At 44.1% G+C, this 26,767-nt stretch overlaps 1 protein-coding gene across 4 annotated transcripts in view; it reads right to left on the minus strand.

Moving 5' to 3' along the window:
- Window positions 1–23,956, minus strand: part of atp11c (ATPase phospholipid transporting 11C) — a 114,965-nt gene extending 91,009 nt beyond the window's left edge. The window contains exons 1-2 of one of the 4 annotated variants that reach the window (XM_055643982.1): window positions 23,672–23,956; window positions 11,397–11,480 (exon numbers count right to left, since the gene is read on the minus strand). In XM_055643982.1, the coding sequence (XP_055499957.1) occupies window positions 11,397–11,480; window positions 23,672–23,698 (111 nt within the window). In that variant the 5' untranslated portion in view covers window positions 23,699–23,956. The remainder of the gene's footprint in view (window positions 1–11,396; window positions 11,481–23,671) is intronic. The other 3 variants (XM_055643981.1, XM_055643983.1, XM_055643984.1) reach the window with 3 other exon arrangements.
- Between the last annotated feature and the right edge of the window lie 2,811 nt (window positions 23,957–26,767).

A 26,767-nucleotide genomic window follows, 5' to 3' on the forward strand; every position in this document is an offset into this window, starting at 1 on the left:
TCCTATATTTTTGACATTTAAAAAAAATCTGCCAAGATGTCTTCCACTGCTAAACCAGAAGTAGATTTGCCACTTCACTCTTCTTTCATACCTGCATAACTGCACCAATAATTCAAGATTTGTTTTCAACCCATATCACTCACTCAAGCTGAAAGTGAAATTAATTCATATTATGATTGCTGCCTTCACCACAATATAATTGATTCTTCCTATTTTGTTGCACAATTCCATGTCTGGTGTGGTCTGCTCCCTTGCTGGTTCCAGAATGAGTTGTTCAATGAAGTAGCCAAAAAAATAAATAATAAACAGGCACGTACACCACTCCCAAAATACTTCTGGCTGTTATTATTTTACCTCCACCCAAAACCCTCCTACATTCTAGACTTCCTGTCCTTTCAAAATGTTTACACACTTCAAATCCTAATCTAAGCTACAATTACATCTTTGTAATAGCTATCAGATCATAATTCTATTCACAGTTTTATGTTTTAGTTCAAATTCTAGGCACAATCAGACAGAGCACCAAGTTTTGAAATTAATTTTGTAACCAAAGGTTTCAAAGGTCTTTTATTGTCACATGTACCAATTAAGGTACAGTGACATGCGAATTATCATACAGCCATACGAAAAGAAAAGAGAAAAAAGCAACACGATACACAACTACATAAAAGTTAACATAAACATCAACCACAGCAGATTCCCCACATTCCTTGCTGTGATGGAAGGCAAAAAAGTCCAATCTTCTTCCTCTTTATTCAAACCATCCGTCAGGGCGATCAAAGCTCCCGGAGCCAGCGGTCAAAGCCACCGCGTTGGGGGTGATAGAAACTCCCGCGTCGGGGCGATCGAAACTCCCCCGCCGGGGCGATCGAAACTCCTGCGGCTTGGAGTTTCCGAAGTCGGTCTCTGACCAGAGACCATGAGCTCCGTGATGTTAAGTCCACAAGCACTCACGGTTGGAGCTCCGGGGTCGATCCCTGGAAAAGGGATCGCGGGGTTCACGAAGTTAAAGTCCGTAGGCTCCACGCGGTGGAGCTCTCAAAAGTCGGTCTCCATCGAAGGCCGCCAACTCCTCAATGTTAGGCCACAGTGCGGATGGAGATAGGATGCAGAAAAAATTTAAATCTCGGTCGAGGTAAGAGAATAGAACAATTTTCCCCCAGCTCCCCCCCCCCCACTATTAAAACACAAAGAAGGAAGGGACAAACAGACTGTTGGCTCGGCAGCCAAACCATTAGCCTTATCTAGTTTTACTCTCCGTTACAGATTTACACTCCTTATACCTTAATGTAAATATGCTTATCTTTAATCGTCTCTTCTGCCTTGTATCTATTATTTTGCCTTTTATCTATTCTTTAATTTATTGCAACTTTCATCCCTGCCTTCATTATTTCAGCGTCAAAAACATGAGGCAACCTTTTGAAATTATCCAATCAGTCTTCCCTTCCCCAAAATATTTCTGAAATATATTAATCTTCAACTCCTTTCTAAATTGCTACAGAACGTTTTTATTATTTGCCAGGTATTGTACTGCTCATCACAATAACCATTGTATAAAAAAAAAAAATCTGGCCATTGATGCTTTCTTATTTGTTACATAAAATCTAAAAACTTGGCTCCTTAACCATTGCTACTCCTAGTTTGAAAATCCCATTTTGTCTGTTCCTACTACACAACCATAATACAAATCATATTCCCCAAAGGGATATTCTTCCAAAAAAACGTTACACAGAACTGAACACAATAGTCAAGATAGGGATGAATCCAATGGAATATAAATATTGAGAACATGCATTGTAACCTGTGCCACAGTTTATCAAGCTGAAAGTATTCTTTTATCGAAAAATTCTCAGATGATCCAACCACCTTCAGAAACTGTGTGTTTCCAAATGCACAGACAAGGTTCAGGTGGGCCAAGTTGATACTGAAGACAAAAGATGTTTTTTTCTATTTAAACCTACTGACTTTTGTAATTATCAAAAATGTTATGCTTATTTTAAAAGGAAATTACCTTTCTTACATTATGTGACTTAAACTAACACTGGACATCTTCCTGAAGCTTATTAATAGTAACAAAATATATAGAAAATACTATGGATGCACTAATTTCAGAACAAGGACAAAAATGCTCAAAACATTTAGGCCAAGCAACATTTAGGCCAAGCAACATCTGTGCAAAAAGAGCATTTCAGATCAATAGAATCACGAGTTTTGATACGGAACAAAATGCTCAGAAATTGGACTTCACGCTATTAGGAACTGCACATCTACTTGGCCACAAACTGTGTTAGTTGTTGCTGAAGACACACTAGCATTAATCAGGCATAGGCATTTAGCACACAAATATATAATTAAGAGGGCCATTGATAATTATCTGTGACTTCGAAAGGCAGAAAAGGACGAAATGTTCATAAGGTTTTATATTTTGGATATTTCACATTTACTAGATGGGGATGACGCCATGTTTGACAATGATCACACCGACATTCACAGTAGGGTGAACTCAGGTGATATGGATTATTAGTAGTGACAAGAATGTCGAGGACTGTTAATCTTGGCTAAATTGGAGAGGCTAGGACTTCAAAATGGGGTAAAAGCTTCAGGGCTGCTGGGAGATTTGGTCAATTTGGAATTACTCTCTGCAGAGCTGGGATAAGCTGCGAAGAGGTGCCAGTGTGTCTGGAGCTTAGATACAATTTGCCAGCAAAGAATAAAAACATCGGCAAACCCGGCAAAATGCATAGAATGGATTGGATGGCTGCAAACCAGACATACACATTGTAAATAATGTTGCAGAGTTCGACTTTGCCGAGTGTTGATTGGATGAGGTATTGAGCCTTATCTGGGCTTTCTGTAGATCAGCGTAAATGTTTCTAAGTTGGCTTCCTTAGGAAGTCCGGTTTGAATACAATGTATTGAGCTATTGTATTATTGGGTTGGGGGAATGTCTGTTATGTATGGGGTTAATCGATATCCGTAATTGGGTCATTAAGAGACCACCCTCATGAGGTTCGGCACTCGAGGTCCCAGGACATATAAAAGTCCGCTATCACGAGGTTCAGCGTCGATCTTCTGGGAGAGCGCTTGGGACTGCGTGAACTTCTGTAGTGTCTCAGTCTGAGCGAGGCCTAGAACAGGAAGACACGAGGACCAAAAGGAGTTTGCATTTGAGATTATATTTGAAAAGCCAAATTTTCAAAATAATGAATTTCATATTGAAGTTCTGTCAGTAAGGTGGAATTCGAAGGTTACACAAAAAAGCTGGAGAAACTCAGCGGGTGCAGCAGCATCTATGGAGCGAAGGAAATAGGCAACGTTTCGGGCCGAAACCCTTCTTCAGACTGATCGGGGGCGGGGGTGGGTGGGGACAAGAAAGGGAAAAGGAGGGGTAGCCAGAAGGCTGGGGGATGGGAGGAGACAGCAGGGGGGCTGAGGAAGGGGAGGAGACAGCAAGGACTAACAAAATTGGGAGAATTCGATGTTCATGCCCCCAGGGTGCAGACTCCCCAAACGGAATATGAGGTGCTGTTCCTCCAATTTCCGGTGCTGCTCGCTGTGGCCATGGAGGAGACCCAGGACAGAGAGGTCGGAGGCGGAGTGGGAGGGGGAGTTGAAGTGCTGAGCCACCGGGAGGTCAGCTTGGTTATTGCGGACCGAGCGGAGGTGTTCGGCGAAACGATCGCCCAACCTCCGCTTGGTCTCACCGATATAGATCTGCTGACATCTAGAGCAGCGGACGCAATAGATGAGGTTGGAAGAGATGCAGGTAAACCTCTGTCGCACCTGGAACGATTGCTTGGGTCCTTGAACGGAGTCGAGGGGGGAGGTAAAGGGACAAGTGTTGCATCTCTTGCGGTTGCAAGGGAAAGTGCCCGGGGAGGGGGTGGACCGAGAGGGAAGGGAAGAATTGACAAGGGAGTTATGGAGGGAGCGGTCTTTGCGGAAGGCAGATATGGGGGGAGATGGGAAGATGTGGCGAGTAGTGGGGTCACGTTGGAGGTGGCGAAACTGACGGAGGATTACTTTTTGTATGTGCCGGCTGGTGGGGTGAAAGGTGAGGACTAGGGGGACTCGGCCCTTGTTGCGAGTGCGGGGATGGGGAGAGAGAGCAGTGTTGCGGGGTATGGAGGAGACCCTGGTGCGAGCCTCATTTATGGTGGAGGAGGGGAACCCCCGTTCCCTGAATAGTGAGGACATTTCAGATGTCCTGGTGTGGAACGCCTCATCCGTGGAGCAGATTCGGCGTAGACGGAGGAATTGGGAGTAGGGGATGGAGTCCTTACAGGAAGCAGGGTGGGAAGAAGTGTAGTCCAGATAGCCATGGGAGTCAGTGGGTTTATAGTGTATGTCGGTTAGAAGTCTATCACCTGCAATGGAGATAGTGAGGTCAAGGAATGGTAGGGAAGTGTCGGAAATGGTCCAGGTGTATTTGAGTGCCGGATGGAAGTTAGTGGTGAAGTGGATGAAGTCAGTCAGTTGTGTGCGGGTGCAGGAGGTGGCACCAAAGCAGTCGTCGATGTAGCGGAGGTAGAGGTCGGGGATGGGGCCCTGGTATGCATTGAACAAGGATTGCTCGACGTAACCTACAAATAGGCAGGCATAGCTGGGGCCCATGCGTGTGCCCATAGCTACACCTTGTGGAATTCGAATTTGTGTATATAGAACTTCGGAGTTGGTGCATGTCCGTGATCGATTCCGAATAGTGGCTGATCAACAGTGAATAGTAACCCTCTGGTTGATTGTTGATTAGTACCTGATAGCGAAGAGTACCTGAGAGACGGGAACCTGCTTACTTGACAAAAAGTAATCCGAATAGCGAAGGGTACTCCTAATTCTGTCGAACTTAGAGAGTAGGGATAGAGGTCCCTCTATAGAAGTCCAGTCTTAGCAGAGGGATAGTAACATTCGGGAGGAAAAGTAATCATTTAAGGAATAGTACCCCTCAGCAAAGAGTAAACTAGGAAGGGGAAAATCTTCGGTATCAGGAGAGGGATAACAGCATGACGCGGCTCGAGATCGAGTATTCGTTAACTGCGCGCTAGTGCTTTAAATCGTTTTGTAAATTGTAAAAATCGAGCTTTTCTTATTGTCATAGGATCCAGATTTTGTAAATATTCTATGTATGTAAATAAACTTAAGAGTATATTAAGAATTAAAAGTTAAGATTTAGATTGTGGACCGTCATTTGTGTTGCTGCTTGTGCGAGTGTTTACAGATTTAGAAACTCGAAGTAAGAGTGTGTTTAGGTTAGATATTCGTATTTGTTTAAGATTATTTTATAAGAATATGAATCGGGGTAGTTCGATCAGGGGTTGTACTCCTTCGATCGCTGTGTCGAGGGAGGAGTCATCCCACTGATTGATTGCGCCACGAGGAAGATTAATTGGGTTATTGGTAATCGGGGGAATATTTTTGTTCTTAATTATAGTTTTGTTAGCGTGGTTTGGGTTCGTCGTTTCGAATGTGAAAAAGTGAATTGAGAGAGAGATTGCTGCGTCAGAGACTGCGAGTGGGAGTTAGACTTGGATTAAGATCCTTTGTTTGAAAATTTGGAATTTAATGCAGTGATTGTGATTTAACCGATAAGAGTGGGGAGAGAGACTGAATAGGAGCGAGTGTTTTGAATAATTGAATAGGAGTGACTGGGTAACAGTTGAAAGGAAGCGATTGCTAGAGTAAGTGTGAATCGGAAAGACCGTTGACCATTGTGTGGGAGAGATTCCATTGACCTTAGAGTCTGAGATGAGGAGTGATTGAAAGAGGTGTTAGTGTCTGGAACCTGTGTTTTGTAATTTGTGTGTTGACCATTGTTCCGAGAATGTGGAATGTCTCTGAGAAGGATTGATCAAACAGATTAGAAAGCCCGATAAGGATCATTTGCAGGGAGCTTCCAAATGAAGCGGATAGACTGAGAGGATTATCGGGGAAATTAAATGCAATTTTGAAAGACCAACTTTGGCAGTTGGGTGGACTAAAGAAGATATAGATACATAGGGATAAACTATATAGAGATGATCGTTAAAAAATATGGGAAACTAGTTAATTGGGATGTAGGGGATATTCTTCACTAAAAGAAATAATAAAGAAATTGTTTTGCTGTCCACCCTAAGAATGGCAGCTTGTAAATTGGGAATAGGAGAAAACGAGAGAACTGATCCTTCTCAGGACATTTCAGAGCGGCGACAGGGAGAATTGGTAAGTCAACAGCAGGAGCAGGAGCTGCTCAGAGTATCATCTTTTGAAAGGGAGGCTCTTAAAGGGAAGATGCCGACGAAAACTAAATCGGCTAAATTCAGTAAAAGTGAAACAGGGTCTGCATATCTTGAAGGGAGAGATATTTATCATATGGCAGGGTGTGCGGAATTCTTCGAAGTGGGGATAGAGCCACATTATTCTTCACAAAACTCTCATGGTCCCATTTCGGAAAAACCGTGCGCAGCTTGCAAGCGGGGCACACGGGAGGAGTCAGCGTTATCTGCGGCTCCTCCCCCTACATTTAAATCTGAAATAGAGGATCTCTCCCCGATCTCTCTATCTCCTATGATTGCCCCACAGCTGGAGGACAGTTGGGGAAATCAAGGAGCTAGAAAGAAGACTCCATCGACATGGGTGCCGAAATTAATGAGGGATTCCAGTAGCGAAAGAATCCTTCTTGAAGTATCGGGATAAAACAAATAGCCTTTCAGGGGGTGAGCTAGGGAGAGAATATGGATGGAGTGATCCGGATATGGATAATATTATTATGTCGGAACAATTCACCACGGAAGGGGATTTAGTAAGGACTCCCCGTAGACAATGTGTTTGTAGCTACCCGCATTAGGTATAAATGTCCCCTAGACCACAGACAGTCAGGCATCAAGGCAGCCTGGTTCAATGGCAGCCCGGAAATTAGAGGTTCGAATAAAAGAGATAAGAACAGACGAGCATAAGGAGGAAGACAACCTCAAGGCCTGGATAGACCTCCCATTCAAAGAACTGACCTTTCCTTGCTTTGGCTGGTATAGAGCAATCCGGCCCGATCAGTGTTACAGTTGTGGGGGATTGGGACACTGGAGTCGGTCGTGTCCTATGAGAGAATATTATCAGGAAGGGGGCAGAAAAGGAGGCCACGGGGTCACAGAACCCGATGGATTCCAAGAAGGTACAAAGACTCTTGGGACCCCAAAGGTAGAGGGCGAGGATGATAATTGCTCGTTTCTAAGCTTCCCCCCAGACTAGTTTCAGTAAAAACACTGAATCAAGCACTTGAATCAATTATATTTTATTTAACCAAAAAGTGCATCACAGATCACACACTGTACCTATCCCCACTTCACACTGTACCTATTCCACCGCGGGTTCGATCCTGTGTCTATCTGTTCAAGCCCTCTAGGCCTCGCGCAGACAGAGACACGCCAGAAGGGTACGCAGTCCATCCTGAGTGTTCCGCTAGAAGATCGACCCCGAGCCTCGTGATCAGGGCCTTTTATATGCCCCGCGAACCCGAGGGCCGAACCACACAGGGGTTGTCTCTTAATCACCCAATTACAAATATCGATTAACCCCATATATAACAGACATTTCCCAAACACAATGATACAACAGTTCAATACATTGTATTCACAATGGGATTTGAGATGAAGTCAACTTGGAAACATTTACCCTGATTAACAGAACTCTCAGACAAGGCTTAACACCCCATCCAATAAACATTCAGCAGTCAGATTCTGCAACATTATTTACAAGCTATTTACAAGGTGTATGTCTGGTTTGTAGCCACCCAATCCATTCTATGCATTTAGTACCAGATTGACAGGGCTTGCAAGGCATCCCATTCTTTGCTTGCAAATTGTATATAAGTTCCAGACTCTGTGGCACCTCTCCCAGCCTGTCCCAGCTCTGCAGAGAGCAATCCCAATTTGACCAAATCTCCCAGCAATCCCTGAAACATAACCCCATTTTGATGTCCTGACTGGTCCAATTTAGCAAAGATTAACATTCCTTCCTGTTATCATAATAATATCATAAAAGGGCGGGGAAACAACACCATACACCTCTGCACATCGACGGAGCTGATGTGGAAAGGGTCAGCAGCATGAAGTTCCTAGGACTACATCTGTCTGATGACCTGACGTCCACGGCCAACACCACAGCTCTGGTCAAAAGAGCCCAGCAGCGACTTCACCCTCTCCGAAAACTACGTAAAGCAGTCCTCCCCACTACACACCTACGGACTTTTTATAGGGGGACTGTCGAGAGCACATTGACCTACGGCATCACTTCCTGGTTCGGGAGCTGCAAGGCGTACGAACGGCACCAACTAGACAGGATAGTGAAGACCGCCAGCAGGATTATTGGTGCTCCACTCCCCTTCCTGCTGGACATATACAGGAAGAGATGTATCAGCAGAGCCATCTCCATCATCAAAGACCCTTACCACCCATCGCATGACATTTTCTCCATCCTGCCATCTGGGAAGAGGTACAGGAGCATTAGCTGCAAAACCAGCAGGATGCTCCTCAGCTTCTTCCCACAGGCTATAAGACTGCTAAATGGACTTTTCCCCCTGCCAAGTATCGCGCACAAACCCCCACACTGCAGCAGAGCCACTGTTGTGCCGCTGCCGGTCGGAACGCCTGTTGAATGTTTAGTAGAGTGTTAAATTTGTTCATGATACATGTTTTTTTTTTAAATTTCTATTTATTTTTCATGCACACTGAATGGACACTGGTTGAGCAACGTTTTTTTGTTTCCTCTGGGTATGCGAATACTCAGGAAATGACAATAAAGATATACAATACAATACAATACAATGATAACCCATCATAAATGATAACCAAGGTTATACAGAAAAGCTGGAGAAACTCAGCGGGTGCATCAGCATCTATGGAGCGAAGGAAATAGGCAACGTTTCGGGCCGAAACCCTTCTTCAGCCTGAAGAAGGGTTTCGGCCCGAAACGTTGCCTATTTCCTTCGCTCCATAGATGCTGCTGCACCCGCTGAGTTTCTCCAGCTTTTCTGTGTAACCTTCGATTCTCCAGCATCTGCAGTTCCCTCTTAAACATAAATGCTAACCAAAGTGGCTCAGTAATCAGCTAACCAGATATACACTCCGTTCAAGGACCCAAGCAATCGTTCCAGGTGCGACAGAGGTTTACCTGCATCTCTTCCAACCTCATCTATTGCGTCCGCTGCTCTAGATGTCAGCAGATCTATATCGGTGAGACCAAGCGGAGGTTGGGCGATCGTTTCACCGAACACCTCCGCTCGGTCCGCAATAACCAAGCTGACCTCCCGGTGGCTCAGCACTTCAACTCCCCCTCCCACTCCGTCTCCGATCTCTCTGTCCTGGGTCTCCTCCATGGCCACAGCGAGCGGCACCGGAAATTGGAGGAACAGCACCTTATATTCCGTTTGGGGAGTCTGCATCCTGGGGGCATGAACATCGAATTCTCCCAATTTTGTTAGTCCTTGCTGTCTCCTCCCCTTCCTCAGTCCCCCTGCTGTCTCCTCCCATCCCCCAGCCTTCGGGCTCCTCCTCCTTTTTCCTTTCTTGTCCCCGCCCACCCCCGCCCCCGATCAGTCTGAAGAAGGGTTTTGGCCCGAAATGGTGCCTATTTCCTTCGCTCCATAGATGCTGCTGCACCCGCTGAGTTTCTCCAGCATTTTTGTGTAACCAGATATACATATGTGTGCTTTACATTTCCCATCCATCAGTAACACAAGATGTTGTTTCTTCTCAGAATCTTGTAAAGCGTCCCGAGTTTGCATGGGCATGACTTCACAAGTCCTGACTGAGGAATCTTCACCTCCCGAGTTTTCGTGGGTGCAAATTCCCTTAATCTGAGTCTTCCATCACCTTCCATGGTCGAACCTAAACCCTAGAAAAATCCTAAGAAACTTGGAACAAAGCAAGTTACCATTATGAACTCATGCTTTCCCACACACTCGCTATTCCCATTTCACTTGAACCTAACCCTATTCTATTATCTATTGCCTATTTGTTCCCTAACCTACTCTTTATTATTCTAGGATCGACATAGAATCTCCTTCTTCCTCACACGATGTTACTATGTATATCTGGTGACAGGAAATTATATACATTTCAGCTGGGTTCAGTCCAGATTCCCCTAAAGGCATGACTTTAATTTGAAGCAAACCATGATAAATGTTCCATTTCAGTCCCAGCCTTCAATTTACTACTCTGAATTTCAATGCCCATTTCTCCTTCTTCATTCAACAGCATTGTAGCTGATAATACAATTCCCTTCCAATTCCTGTGGAATTCCCAGCTGTGGAAATTTAAACAATCAATTTCTTATTATTACTAATTTCATCCTAAGTCCGATCAAAAATGCCAAATCCAGGGACAATTTATTTCCACCTTGATAATATAAACCTCTTTACCATCAAGGGTTAAACAATTCAAATCTATCGGGCAAATACACATCGGCTCTGCTAGTTCCAATACAATCCAAGTTTCCCCCCTCAGTTAATCAAGTCTGTCTTCATTCTACACTTATGCACTCGTTACTATGATAACTAATTACTATGCTAATTCTTCTCTATGTTGTTTCTTTCTTCGATTAGCTCTTAGTATGTTATCTCTTACTGTGTTATTTTAACTTTTCTATGTTGGCTTCGTTCTCTGTCTAGGGGTTCTCGTTCTTATAGCTCCCAACCACTGGATAATGTCTTAATGGGAAATCCTGCTGCTCACAGTTCCTCTTTTGACCATGTCAAATCATATTCCAATTCCACTTCTTACTTTAAGTTCCAATTTTATTCCAATTTTCACTTCCAATTTTAATTCAACTCTCATATTCCCCAAGTAATTCCATATGATCAGATCTTTCCAAGTTCCATCCTTCTTGGTACCCTTTCAATCTTTTCCATCTTTGTCTGCCTTTCTGAGGATGAGATAATAACAATGTCAATTAATCATCAAACTACAATTGGTCCTACGTCAGATTCTACAAGTCTATTCCAATCTAAAAATGTCAAAGTCTCTCCAATTCTTCACCCTAACCCAATTTTGAAACCGAATCCAAAATTTATAAATTTACTTCTAAACCCCATAATTTGGATGCAATTCAGGTGTTCTGCCCCAAACCAGAGAAATATCTTCTTCTAAAACAATCCTTCAGAGTGAGGTCTGTCCCAAAAGTAATTACAAGGTATTGATGTTATTTCCTTCGAAGATGTTTGAAGTGTCTTTCATTCTCCTTCCTTTTATCCTTGCTTTTATCCTTAGTAGCCAGGTGATCTGGTTAGGCACTAGGAAAGGTCCTTTCATTCTTCTGATGGTATCTGTTGCTAGGGAGTGGGGATTGCTGGCCTTCCCAAGTGTCTTAAAGGGGCAGGACAGTGTCAATTCTTCCTGGCTGGTCACCTTTTCCCTGGGGAGCTACATTACCTTCCGTTGTTTTCCTCCTGTTCTTAGAGGTCTGTGTGTTCTTTTTACCTCACTCCCCAGGCAGTCTCTTGCTGACCCACTGTCCTGCAGGCACAAAACTCAGCAATAGATTAGTGCAATATCTTCTTTTCCCACTCCCATTCCTTCTGTGCAGTAAGTTTATTTTTTCTCTCCCTAGTGCCTCTTTCATTCTTCAGTTGGTATCGTTCCCACCTAGCTACTATGTTACTTGCCATTCTCCCTCCTTCAGTGAGAATTCTCTGAGTGTCAGTTGACGTATCTTCCCCAGTTAGGAAGAGGTGATGCCACAGTACTTTTCTTATGCCAGAGGACGCCTTTTAATTTTTAGATGGTATGGTCACTCACTGGCAGGTCAGAGCCACTGAAATGGGTTAGACTGTTGGTCTGTCTCTTCCCCTTGGTCTCCCTGATTCCCCTGCCAGCATCCCTGTCCTCTACCTTCAGGGTCACCGGGACCTCGGTTTCCTTGACCCCACTTCCTTCTTTCTTTGTCCCCTTCCTCCTCTGGGGTACGCCCACATGGGACAAGACCTGCTCCAGTGCCCAAGTCCTCCACAGTTAAAGCATTGATCGGGCTGGATTGTCCTACAGCCTTGCCAACCAAAACTGGGAAAGGATGGTTCTGTAAATGAGGTCTATCCATGCCTTCAGGTTTTTTTCTTTGTCCACACTTGTTCTTATCTCTTTTATTTGGACCTCTAACCTCCGTGCTACTGCTGGACCCGGCTGCCTTTACATTTGATTGTCTGGGGCCTGGGGAACATTTACACCCAAAGCGGGCATTTCCCTACATACATACTGCCTTCGGGGGTTTCTTTCTAAACTCTCCTCCGTGGTGACCCGTTCCGCTGCCATAATATTATTTATTTCTGGATCATTCCACTCATATTCCCCCTATATCTCGCCCCCTGGAAGGCTACCCGTGTTATCCTTGTATCTCAAGAAGGATTCCTCTATTTTGTCACTGCTGGAATTTTAGCTCCTAGCTCCTGGGTTTCCCTTATTATTATCTTCCACCCAGTGGGGGCAATCCCAGGAGATAGAAAATCCCTTCCTGATGTTTCTGTGTTAGATTCAAATTTAGGCGGAGGAGCCGAAGTTAACGCTTGTCTGCCTCGCTCGTAGGCTGTGCACAGTTTCTCCGACTTGGGAACATGAGAGTTTTCTGGTGGATCCAGTGGCTTTCTATCTATTCCTACAAACTCTGCCCAATTTATCATTTCATTCTCTTCAAGGGGTACAAACCCTTTCTCATCCTTACCCGATATACTCGATTTAATTCCCTTAGGCACCTTCCCTTTAAGAGCCGTGTCAGCGATCTCACTTTTAAAAGACAACATTTCCCTTGTTCCCGTTTTGGAATATCTTGAGAAGGATCGGGTATATTGTCTTCTCCTATCCCCGATCTACAAGCCTCCATTCTTCAGTTGGACAGCAAAACAATTTATTTCTTTATTTTTTTCCTAGTGAAGAATTCTTTCCACATCTGAATTAACTCACTATTCCCATAATCTCTAATGATTCTTTCTACATAGTTTATCCCCATCAGAGATTTTACTCCCCCTAATGACCAAATCTTATATTTTAAAAGTGCATTTAATTTCCCCGATAATCCCCTCAGTCTCTTGGCTTCATGTGGAAGCTCTCCAAATTATCCTTATCGGGCTGTCTAATCTGCTTGATCAATCCTTCTCAAAGACATTCCCCATCTCGGAACAATGGACAAAACTAAACTTGTGAAATAAAGATTCCCAAAGACTAACATCTCTTCCTCTCGCTATTTCCCAGACTCCAAGATCAATGGAATCTTTCTCTCACAATGGGTAACGATCTTACAATTAACACCCGCTCTAGACTATTTTCCAGTCACTCCTGTTTAATTATTTAAACTCCCAACTCTCTTATCGGTTAAATCACAATTGCTGCTTTCAAATTTTAAACAAAGGGCCTAACTCCCACTCGCAGGTTTTCACACAGCAGCTTTCTATACAGCAGACTTAAAGTGGCACAAGCAAATATCTCAACCCATGTCAACAAGACTATAACCAAAAATGAAAAATGAAAATATTCCCCGACTGTCAGCAACTCAAAACACACCCCGATATAAACTATTTTCGTACAGTAAACCGCACTTTAATCAATCCTCCTCGTGGCGCAATCAATCAGCGAGATGATTCCTCCCCTCGACGCAGCGGGTATCCGGACGTGGCGCCGACAGACAAGAAGCTGAAGCAAAGAAGTCGAAGCCAAAGAACGGAATGGAAACGAGGCCGAAACGACAATAAACCAAAAGTGTCCAAAGACGAAACGCCTACTAACTGAAAGGATGGGACGCCTAAATGCAAACTAACTGAAAGGGCGGGACGCAAACTTCCACGAATGGCCGCTCTGTCAAAACGTCACCTACCCGAAAGGCTGTGTCGCCTACAGGCCAAAGGACCGACTGCCGCTCAACAGAAAAGTACAATAACAGACTTGACGTTGCCGGGTGGGTGGGACTTGTTAGCGATTGGTCCAGACCCCCGCGTTCATCACATCATTGTGAAGGCATGAACAGTGTCCCAAGCCTCCGCTCCACCCGACCAGCAGCCTGCAGAGGGTGGCCATGGGAGATTGGGGACTGTCCCGAGCGATGCACACACTGGCCGCTTTCAACTTGAGCACAGTCCTGAGGTGCCCCTGTGCAGATGGTTATTGAGGAAGTGTTGTTTTCAATTCATTCTGATTGTGATCCATTGATGAGGAAGTCAAGGTTCCAGCTGCAAACAGATGTGCAGAGACTCAGTTCCCCAAGCTCGATAACAGGTTTGGAGGGAATGTTGGTGTTGAATGACAAGCAGTAGTAGATGAACATCAGCCCGACGTATGTCAGGAGGTTGCATCTTTGCAGCCTGTTTGCTCACCATTTTTCATTTTACAACCCTCTTCTTCACATGCTTAGGAAATATTTTTGGATCATCTTTTATGCTTGCCGTTGTTTTTTTCTCATACCTTCCTTGCTCCTTTTACTCCATCTTTGAACGTTCTGTAATCATCCTGCTTCTCATATATTCACGTTATGGCAGTCGTCGTATGCTCGCAGTCTGCTTCATTTCGCTCTCTTCGCTCTGCCTTTAATTTCCACATTCTTCTCCTTCAGGGAGTAGAATTCCACATTCTTCTCCTTCAGAATGTATGTAGACTATAGCCAAAACATTGCCATAGACAAAGGCAATGTTTTGGCTATAGTCTACATACATTCTGAAGGAGAAGAATTGTTTAATTATTATTTGCTCCATAATTATCGTTTGCTCCATAGGATCCAATTCCATTTTAGAGGAGCAGGATTTGTTCTCATCCTGATTAAAATACTTCCTTCTCAAATATATATTTTTTTAACTTTGGAGTGATTCATGAGCTTTTGCAAAACTATCCTAAATCACAACTGGCAGCAAAACAAGAATATTGCAATTCCATTTTTTGCATTCAGCATTTTTTCTCTCTGCACAACCAAAGCAAAGTATCCCAACCAAATATGTTTATTATATATTTCATCCTAACAAATAAAACAGCTGGTGGAAATAAATAAACAAAATCAAAATTAAACAATCAATAGCACAATGTGCATTAAAATACAGCTTATGATACTGACATAAGAAAGATGTTGATAAAGTGACTTGTCAGAGAAAGGAGGTAATGCAAGCTCAGCCAATAGTAGATAAATTTTGTGGAGAAAACGACTTACGGCCATCTCATGCATTAAATACAAAATTTTGCAGCCTAGAAGACTTGGGATCCAATGGATTCCACATCCTAAGATGTTAATCGCTCCAACAAGGACCTTTTCATTAAGGGATAAGTAAGCAGCAAGTAGTTATTTAGCAAACACAGCCAATGCAAACTTAAAGATGGGCTTATTGCAAATAGTCCATTGTACAGCAAAGTGAATTAATTTAGTCATAGAAACATGGCCTTTAAAATACCAACCTTAAAATGTGGTTTATAATTGATGATGTGCTGAATGCAAAGATAGATATACAAGTTGAACACCGATTTTCCAACACCCTCAGTTCCAGAGCCTTTCTGGATTATCTGTTTCTCTGGGCCAAGAGCTCACATGATAATAAAATGACAATCACTGCTGGCCAGCTAATGACACCGCTCATATGTCTCTAAAGCAGCTCATGTGTCTCTAAAGCACTGTGGAGTGCCAAAAAATCAATAAATTCACCCTCTAAAATATAAACTGAATGTGATTGGTGACTTTAGGAGAGCTCCCCCTCCCCTCCCCCCACTCATCTACAACACTACAGTCACAACTGCGGAGTCATTTAAGTTCCTCGGAACCATCATCTCAATGGACCTTAAATGGGAAGCCACAGTCAAAAAGATCCAACAGAGGATGTACTTCCTGCGGCAGCTGAGGACAATCTGCCACAGGCAATGATGGTTCAGTTTTACACTACCATCATAGAGCCTTCCTCACCTTCTCCATCATGGTTTGGCTCAGCCACCAAGAATGACATCCGGCGTCTGCAGTGCATCGTATGATCATCAGGCTGCAACCTTCCCCCCCATAGATGAACTGAACACTGCAAGGGTCAGGAAGCAAGCGGGTAAGATCATCTCTGACCCTCTCACCCTGGCCACAAACTCTTTGAAGTACTTCCCTCGGGGAGGCGACTCCGGACAATGAAAGCCTCCACAGTGAGTCATTAAAACAGCTTTTTTCTACAAGCAGTAGCTCTACTCAACAGCCAAAAGTCTGTAGCCTCTTTTTACTCTGGTACTTTATCTTCAAGATTAAATTATGTTTTATTTTTAATTGTCTGATGTATATCGTGTTTTTACCATGTATATCATGATTTTACCATGTGCGAGCAAAGCACTATCAGATTCCTTGTATGTATACATACTTGACTAATAAATTTATTCTGACTTCTGACAGTAATGACCTGCCATCCCATCCCCGGCTCCCCCAGTCATTTAAAGCCTAGGCGTCCGACCCCACTCCCGACTCACAAGTTGCACCAGTGAGCTCCTCTCACCTGTTATGGTTTCTTGAGATCGGCAGTGGTTTTCATAAGTTCAAACGGAATTTTTGGCCATTCAGCCTATCAAGTCTATTCCGCCATTCAATCATCTCTGATCTATCTCTCCTTCCAAACCCCATTCACCTGCCTTCTCCCAATTATCCCTGACACCTGTACTAATCAAGAATCTATCTATTCCTGCCTTAAAAATATCCATTGACTTAGCCTCCACTGCCTTCTGCATGACCACCGCCGCCTGCTTCTCCCATTGCTCTGTCCAGTCAGCCTCACCTACCCACCGCCGCCACCTCCTTCTCTTCCAGAATCGCCACCATACTCCACCTTGGAAGCGACAGCAGGTGAGAGGGGAGGTTGCCGCATGGTAACCGCACCTAGTTTTAAAGTAAAACAACACAAAGTGCTGGAGTAACTCAGCCAACTGAATTAATCTGAGGAAGATCCCGATTTCACCTATCTTTGTTCTCCAAAGATTCTGACCCACTGAATTACTCTAGCACTGTGTCGTTTTGTCAAGGATATTAACCATCATCTCCAGTCATTGGCAATTGCAGACACTACTCCCTCCGCTATGAAGCGTTTACAGTAAGCCCTGCTAATAATGTATCACAGCGCAGGGAGTGGTGTCCGCAAAGATCCCTACCGTGGGGCCATGCCCTCTTCTTGCTGCAGCCATCGAGCAGGAGGTTTATACACCTGGAGTATCAGGAACAGCTAGTTTCCTATAACCTTCAGGTTCGTGAACCGAGCTGCACAACCCTAACTCTAACACAGCAAAGGAACTCTACAGATTATATCTTGCATTACTATGGGGTTGTTTTCTAAGTATGTTAGGCATTCATATTTTGTTTGTGTACTTTCTTGTTTTTGCAGCGTCTATCTTTACACTATCTTGTAGAATTGTGTTTAATTTATGATTTGGATAATTTATACGTTTATGTGTTGTCTGAGCTGACGTTCCTGTGATTGTCATTGTGCCAGTATCTCGTCATACTGGTGCACAACAATAAATGTAACTCGATTTAATTTGACTATTGCAGAGACCCAGCTCACGCAATTGTGGACACACCCACACTTAGCATATCGATGGCACTTTAACCATGCACTGGGAACAATTTTTCCCACATTCTTTCTCATAATGCACTCCTTCATCCCGATCTAAAGACCTCCCTGCATTAGCCTCCCTGAACGTTGGTTCCCTTCCCCCAAAACCCTCCATTCCCCCTTGTACTCATCACCATTTTGCAATTTGAGATCTCCATTCATCATACTTCCCACTCTTCCACTCTCGTCCTTTCCTCTGCTTTCAGCTAATAGCTCCCTCCAGAGGCAGACTGTTACCACCCATCTTTTGATTGCCATTCACCCTCCACCACGATTGTCCCACCCCCTAGAGCCAGCAGCCATGTTGTTCAAAGCCTGTGAATTAGCCCAGAAGGTGTGGACTTCTTCCAGCAGGATCCTTAGTTGCTTGTGGGCTTCCACATCTGAGCAGATTGCAGTCTTGTTTTGTGCATCCCTTCATGAGATTGTACAGCACATGTGGGAGATTGTTTCTAGTGGCAGCCAGGGTATCGCACTCAGCACACCATCATCATTCATCACATGTACCAGCAATCGCCCCGTACACTAGCACTATCCTACACACTACGGGCAATATACAATTTTACCAAAGTCAATTAACCTACAAACCTGTACGTTTTTATGGAGAATGGGAGGAAACCTGAGCATCCAGAAAAAACCCTTGCGGTCACAGAGAGAGCATACAAACTCCACAGACTGCACATATAGTCAGGATCGAACCCGGGTCTCTGGCGCTGTAAGATAGCAACTCTACTGTTGCACTTCTGAGCCATCCTAAAAATACAAATCTAAATAAACATAATGAAAATGCAATGATAAACTGATGTTTGGTTTAACTATATCCATCTCCTTATCTTTCAATACAAAACTAAACAATTGAACAAATTATATGAACAAACAGGGAATATCTAAATTTTAACAATGCACCTCATTTCCTTATTACGTTCTCTTCCTGTGTTCACGAAAAAACCCTCACACCGTAACTATTCCCCATAGCTGGCAAACAAGGCTGTTATAATTTAAGTTGATTTTGCTTGGTTTGCATACATAATAGTCCGATTCTAAAAGAGGTCAAACAGCAAATCCACTTTACAGTCTAATCTTCGATTGATGAAAATAACCTAAAATTGTAAGATGTATTCCGAGGCAGTTACTCATGTCAGTTAAGCAAGTCTCTGCTAAAAGCTGATATGCTTGTGCCTAATCAGTCAATGTTAGAGATGCTCACCTTGTTATGAACACCTAACTAATGTACAGCATTTACATATAGGCAAATGTGACAATGGTGGGAAGGATTTGCAGGCTGCGGCCAAGGCCTGCAGGCATTTTCTACCAGATGGAAACTTGGCTCACTGCAATATTCAAATGGTAGATTAAACCCTGGTTTCATCATGCATGGCTTTAGTTTTACTAAGTTTTTATTTTAATATTGCTAAATTGTCATCTTTCCAACTTGGAAACTATTCAGGTTACAAACCGTTCTCAGGAAAACTGAATCCTCTCCTGGGGAGGAACTGCACATGATAAAGCTGCAAAATTTGGATTGATGTCTTTCTACCAACAAAATCAACTAAGAGTGCTGTTATTCACCAGTACTCATAGTCATTACTGTAAATGTGAAGTATTCTCACCAACTATAACATTTAAATTTAGCAAATAAAAGCAGGATGTGTTTTCAATACATCAAAAGAGACAAAACTGAAATAATTTTTCTCTCACACTTGTGGACATTGTGTCGAGAAAGATCAGTTAGTGCCAAAAACAAAGGTGGAGTTTCGACCATGGAAGTGAAATAAAAATCAAAAGAGCACATATTAGGAAAGGCTCCAAGGAGATCCACAGACACGCAGAACAGGCTGAGAAAGCAACGATTGATTTTATACAATTAGAGGTGGAAAAAAATGGTCTTGACATTTTGGGGCAAGGGAGATGGTAAAAATAGACTCACCAGAGCCTTCAGGAGGGAGCAATAGTTTATGAAATTAAGTGAAGCAAACACTTTTAACAGGCTCCGTTTATCGTTTGTTATTTCAATATGAATCTTTTGTGCTTTGTGGTTTTAGCGAAGCTAAACACAGCACGTTGTGACTTGCTCTGCCGAGTAACATATTATGACACATTTAACACAGATAAAGTGATAAATTTCTTTGCCCTATGCTATATTATGTAAATTGCTATAAAGTTTACATTTATTGTACTTCCCCTGATTAGAGATGATAAATGGTTGTGACTGGCACAGAAATCTAAAGATAAGTTCTTCATTGGAGTCGATATCATTTGAAATAGCAATATTACTCTCACTACACCAATTAGTAATTCAGCCAACTGCAGATCTTATGTTTGATCTTGTTGCTGCATTCACAATGAACTAAGGAGTAAGGAAGGCAAATTCAATGCTAGCATTATATCAAGAGGACTGAAATACAAAAATAGAGATGTAATGCTGAGGCTCTATAAGGCAATTTGTCACTTCGCTAAAACCACAAAGCACAAAAGACCGCATTTGGAGTACTGTGAGCAAATTTGGGCCCCATATCTGAGGAAGGATGTGCTGGAGAGGGTCCAGAGGAGGTTTACAATAATTATTCCAGGAATGAGTGGGTTAGCATATGATGAGCATTTGAAAGCATTGGACCCTCTACTCACTGAAGTTTAGAAGGTTGAGGAGGGACCTCATTGAAACTTACAGAATAATAAAAGATAGATAGAGTGGATGTGGAAAGGATGTTTCCACTGGTGGGAGATTCTAGGACCAAAGGTCATAGCCTCAGAATTAAAGGGCACACTTTTAGAAAGGAGGTTAGGAGGAACTTATTTGTTCAGAGGGTAGTTAATCTGTGGAACTCATTGCCATAGAGAGCTGTCAGTGGATATTTTTTACGGTAAAGATAGACAATTGTTTTATCAGAACGGGTGTCAAGGGTTATGGGAGAAATCGGATTAAGAGGCATAGATCAGCCATGATTGAATGGCGAAGTAGACTCGATGGGCCAAATGGTCTAATTCTACTCCTATAACTTGTGAACTTAAGCATAAAAATGTTGCCCTTGACACAAATTCAACTGTGAAAACTTTGGTATAAACGTTTTCTCCAAAAGTGCAGGTTTTTGTACTCAAAATTCAATTTATGGATGTTGCTCCAGCCATATACAACTACCAATAGCCAACTAAAACACAATAAAACTCTCTGGTCAAACATTCTGACCTGACTGACTCATGATTCTATTCCTCCTAGCACAATAGTTCCCAGGTTACCTAAGAGTTCCAAGAATTGTCCCCAACCCTTTTTATTTATACAAATCAGAAATGTTGCCAGCTGTAATCGTAAAAGTTGTACTGGTAGATTATTTAGCCCAACTTGCAGATTAGTACTGCTCTTAGTTAATATTAGACAAGTTAGAATTAATATGGATCTGCAGTACAGATTTTACATTTTATGAAATAGATCAACATGAATATTAATCATGGCACAAAACTATCTCAATGTGTGCCATGAACCTATCATAATATTCAAGAGACATCTGGACAGGTACATGGATAGGATAGGTTTAGAGGGTTATGGGCATAACGTGGGCAGGTGGGACTAGTACAGATGGGGCATATTGGTTGGCATGGGCAAGTTGGGTCGAAGGGCCTGTTTTCACGCTGTCTGTCTCGATGATCCAACTATAAACTCTCTTGACTTGTCTTGATGTTTGAAATTCTCGATAAATATATTAATACTCTGAAATTCATCCCAGCCAAACTTTGCGAAAATTCCAAAGTTTAATAATTTAAAACTTGTAATACCGAGCACACAAAGTTGTTAATGTCTGCGATTTTGATTCCAAAAGCTGTAATTATTTTCAAACACAATACAAAGCAAGTACAGGCTTCACAAAGAAAGCATGCAAATCACCATGAAACATCAAATAGTCATGTTTCCATTTCGCCATCCTCCAATCTTATCAGAAACAGCGTCCACATGAGTCAGATAAAGTGAGTACCTGGTTATCATACTATCACATCTGAATGGCATCTACATTCACCCTCATGCATAAAAGTGTTAATTCGTCAAATAGTGGAGGGTGATCATGCATCTAGAGTATCACAGTGGCCACAGGGGGGAAAAAAACTAAATTCTAAAACTAGTCCACGTAATTCGCAGTGGGAATATTAATCCAATAATTAATAATTATTTCCAAAGATGTTATGCAGTTACATTCAGTGACACACCATCTTAGCACAAAATTTAGAACATCAATTGCAAAATGTGCCCCTCAATTTCAACTAAACATTGGATTTCAAATAACTCTCTCAAATTCCGTCTTGATCTTCCACATTAAATACACAAAAAGTGTACGTTTCAAACTAAAATTATGATTCTTTTGAACTAAATTGGCAGAAAAGTTATTTTATTTTGTGACAAACTATGCTCTGTTGATTCTTAACACTATTTGCAACAAAATTCACTTCAAAATGTGTATAAATAAAAGTAGCCGACATGATAACATTTTAGACTTTAACATCACTAGTAACTCAGTTTACTTCAGGTCTCCAGTCTAATTAAAGACGATGTATTAAAATGCTGTAGCATATTTTAATAAATGAAAATTAAGGACGATTCAGATGCAAAATGCACAGGACCAAGACAGAAAAGCGAAATGAAAATAAACTGAAAGAACCACGTAGAAATGGCCATACAACAACAAATAAATGTATTTCCAACTTTCCAACAACACCATGCCTCACTGGCAATTATCATGCTGATTCACTGAGGGTACAAATTAAAAAAATATCAGTGCACCAGCGCTGTCTTTGGCTCTCTATGGAAAAGAACTGTCACAGATTAAGCTCTTACATCAGATACCAAGTTCACAGTCTACCACGTAGAGTACAATTTCTGTTCCTTTCTATACTCAAGACAGGAACTCCCTGCAGCATGCACCTGAGCAACCACACACAGCGTCTTCAAATCCAGCAGCAGCAAACGGCACCAACAACATTCTCTCTCAGGCAGAGATCTAGTACCATGACTGCACACAGCCAGCTCCCAAGGGTGGGCCCCTTCAAGTGTTCGCCAACTGCAGACTCCCAAAGCACACACTTTATTCAGAGTTCTGTTACGGCAGGAGATTCCCAGATGGGAGAAAACATTGTTCTTAAAATGTCACCAGCCCCTTCCCCCTTTCATAATCACTCAGAGCAGATGAGGTGCACACAGACACTGATAAGAGTCTATTCAGCTGGAAGCCCACAGAAGAATGAAGCAGGAACCCATCAGTTTTATTATATAAGCACCACCCACCCACCAGGTGGTGGAAGGAGATAGAATAGTGGTGTTTGTGGTATATAAACATACAGGAATGTTGATATTTGGATTACATGCAGGCAGATGAGATTGGTCAGTCTGAAGAAGGGTCCCGACTCAAAACGTCACCTATCCATGTTCTCCACAGATGCTGCCTGACCCGCTGAATTACTCCAGCACTTTGTGTCCTTTTGGGATTTGTCAGGGTTAGGGAATTGTTGAATTTGGCATCAAGATCAGCAGACATGGTGGGCTGTTCCTGCTGACAGGCAATATTTGCAGAAGGTAATTCATCCTGTCCCGGCAGTTCTGCATTTTATTAATTTGTTTGTAAAAGGGGCTTTTGTGTGTTAAATGTGTGTGTTATATACACACATATATACGTGCAGTGTGGGAAGGAACTGCAGATGCTGGTTTACACCGAATATAGACACACAATGCTGGAGTAACAGCGGGTCGACGTATCGGGTCGAGACCCCTCTTCAGCGAGTCGGAAGAATGGTCTCGACGCGAAACGTCAACCATTCCTTCTCTCCAGAGATGCTGCCTGTCCCACTCAGTTACTCCAACATTTTGTGTCTATATACACACACAGTGCATCAGAGTGTGTGTTAGAGTGCAAATATGCATGTATTATAGAGTGTGTGTGTGTGTGTGCAGGTAACCCCTCTTGCAGGAGCGCTTTATTGTTGCCGCGCGCGGCAGGTTTGCACCCCGTGCAGGAGGGCGCGCGGAGCCGGGAAGGAGGGGATCGGGGACCGACAGTTGGTGCGTCGCTGCCCGGGGGCTGAGGGGCTCGCACGGCAGAAGCGGGTGGAGGAGGAGGAGACGATGCAGGCAAGGCCACTCACCCATCGGTTGATCGCGTTGCGGAACATGTCGCGCCTTCCTCCCCTGCTCTCCCTCTGCTTCCCCCTTCCTCAGCCGCTGGGATCCGTCGGCGTGGCGGCTTCTTCGGCAACCGGTCGGCGTGCCAGCATTTCCGCGGCCCTTGGCTTCCACCCGCCTCCAAGGGGTTTTTTTTTGGTCAGCTTCAGCTGTCACCCCGCCCAATGTCCCCGCAGCTCCTCCCCTCAGGCAGCGCCTTCTCCGTGCGCGGGGAGACGAGAGACGCCGCCGACCACAACAACCTTCCTCATTCCGACAATACCCACAACATTGCGCATGCTCCACCGGGCCCCGCGCGGAGGCCACTGGGAAATGTAGTCCTAAACCTCTGGGAAATGTAGTTCGTACACCGCCTGGTTCCAATCAAAGAAGCTCCTCTAGGATCTTTGGTTCCAATAAAGCCCGTGCCACTGCGCAGACTCGGCCGGTCCCCAACGCGGGGCCTCCAGGGAAATGCAGTCCTACATCGTTGCTTCAACTTCAACGTCCACCTCATTGCGCATGCTCTTCCGGACCTCGCGCGCAACCTCCTGGGAAATGTAGTCCCATACCATTGGCAAGTACAGAGACTATACCAATACAATACAATATTTGCCACCAGCGCACCAGGGACGTGCGGTCAGGGAAGGCAGGAGAGGCAGAACCTCACCTGTCATATACTCCCAATAAAAATAGTTGTGAAGAAAAGTAAAGAAAAATAATAATAAAATAAAATAAATATAAAGATTTTCCACTGATCTGTTATAAATGTCATTTCTATATGAATCTAATCATTTTTTATAGTAAAAATCGCAAAATTTGCGGAGCTCCGCTGTAAATACAGGGAGAGATAACAGGTGAGGCAGCGGCAAGCTGAGCCTCCCCTCTAATTGCGCAACCCCTTAGAAACTGCATGGAGCGCGGGCAATAAGCGTGTGCCTGTTACTATCTCTATGTATGTCACCAATGTAATATGTGTAAACCCCTTCATTACACGTCCTTACCTTCCATAGTCCAGGTAACTTATTTCACATATAAAGATATTAAATGTGTGCTCGCTGGTCTCACATAAAACTGCAATGAAAAAGCACCAGGGGAGGCAGCGATCGTGTCTACCTCACAAGGGGGCGTGTCTTCAGATTCAGATTCAGATTCAGATTCAATTTTAATTGTCATTGTCAGTGTACAGTACAGAGACAACGAAATGCATTTAGCATCTCCCTTGAAGAGCGACATAGCAACGATTTGAATAAATAATAATAATAAGTGTCCGGGGGGGGGGGGGGGTGGTGATTGGCAGTCACCGAGGTACGTTGTTGAGTAGAGTGACAGCTGCCGGAAAGAAGCTGTTCCTCGACCTGCTGGTTCGGCAACGGAGAGACCTGTAGCGCCTCCCGGATGGTAGGAGGGTAAACAGTCCATGGTTGGGGTGAGAGCAGTCCTTGGCGATGCTGAGCGCCCTCCGCAGACAGCGCTTGCTTTGGACAGACTCAATGGAGGGGAGCGAGGAACCGGTGATGCGTTGGGCAATTTTCACCACCCTCTGCAATGCCTTCCGGTCGGAGACAGAGCAGTTGCCATACCATACTGTGATGCAGTTGGTAAGGATGCTCTCGATGGTGCAGCAGTAGAAGTTCACCAGGATCTGAGGAGACAGATGGACCTTCTTCAGTCTCCTCAGGAAGAAGAGACGCTGATGAGCCTTCTTGATCAGAGTAGAGGTATTGTGGGTCCAAGAGAGGTCATCGGAGATGTTGACTCCCAGGAACCTGAAGCTAGAAACACGTTCCACCTCCGTCCCGTTAATGTGGATGGGGGTGTGCGTGCCGCCTCTGGACTTCCTGAAGTCTACAATGAGCTCCTTGGTCTTCTTGGAGTTAAGGGCCAGGTTGTTGTCAGCGCACCATGCTGCTAAGTGCTGGACCTCCTCCCTGTAGGCCAGCTCATCGTTGTTGCTGATGAGGCCAATCACCGTTGTATCATCTGCATACTTGATGATGGTGTTAGTACCATGTACAGGTGTGCAGTCATAGGTGAAGAGGGAGTAGAGGAGGGGGCTCAGCACACAGCCCTGTGGAACGCCGGTGTTCAGGGTGAGGGTTGAAGAGGTGTGCTTGTCTAACCTCACAGACTGGGGTCTGTTGGTTAGAAAGTCCAGTATCCAGTTGCAGAGGGAGGGGTCGATGCCCAGGTTACCGAGTTTGGTGATCAGTTTTGATGGTATAATGGTGTTGAATGCTGAGCTGTAATCGATGAACAGCATTCTTACGTAAGTGTCTCTGTTGTCGAGGTGGGAGAGGGCGGAGTGAAGTGTCGTTGAGATGGCATCCTCCGTACTCCTGTTCTTGCGGTAGGCAAACTGATAGGGATCCAGTGTGGGGGGTAGGCAGCTTTTGAGGTGTGCCAGGACCAGCCTCTCGAAGCACTTGGTGATGATGGGGGTAAGTGCAACTGGGCGGAAGTCGTTGAGGCTTGCCGCAGTGGAGTGTTTTGGCACTGGCACGATGGAGGTGGTTTTAAGGCAAGTGGGGACAACTGCTTGGGCAAGTGACAGGTTGAAGATGTCAGTCCAGACGTCTGTCAGCTGCGCAGCACAGGCCCTGAGCACGCGCCCGGGGATGCCGTCAGGGCCAGCAGCTTTACGTGCATTAGTCCTACTCAGTGCCACGTACACGTCGTAGGGGGTGAGTGTGAGGGGTTGGTGATCGGCAGGTAGCACAGCCTTGATGGCTGTCTCTAGATTGTCCCTGTCGAAGCGGCCATAGAAGTGATTAAGCTCCTCGAGGAAGGAGGCGTCGCTGGATGTGGGGGTGATGTTGGAGGGTCTGTAGTCCGTGATGGCCTGGATGCCTTGCCACATGCGTCGGGGGTCGGAGTTGTTGTTGAAGTGCTCCTCAATCCTGAGCTTATGGCAGTGCTTGGCCTTCCTGATGCCCCTCTTCAGGTTGGCCCTGGATGAACTGTAGGCTCGAGCATCGCCTGACCTGAAAGCGGTGACCCGTGCTTTCAGCAGTAGTCTGACCTCGCTGTTCATCCATGGCTTCTGATTCGGGTATATGGTCACCTGTTTGAGGGAGGTG

This window comes from Leucoraja erinacea, chromosome 12 (assembly GCF_028641065.1).
Source record: "Leucoraja erinacea ecotype New England chromosome 12, Leri_hhj_1, whole genome shotgun sequence".
NCBI classification, from domain to species: domain Eukaryota; kingdom Metazoa; phylum Chordata; class Chondrichthyes; order Rajiformes; family Rajidae; genus Leucoraja; species Leucoraja erinaceus.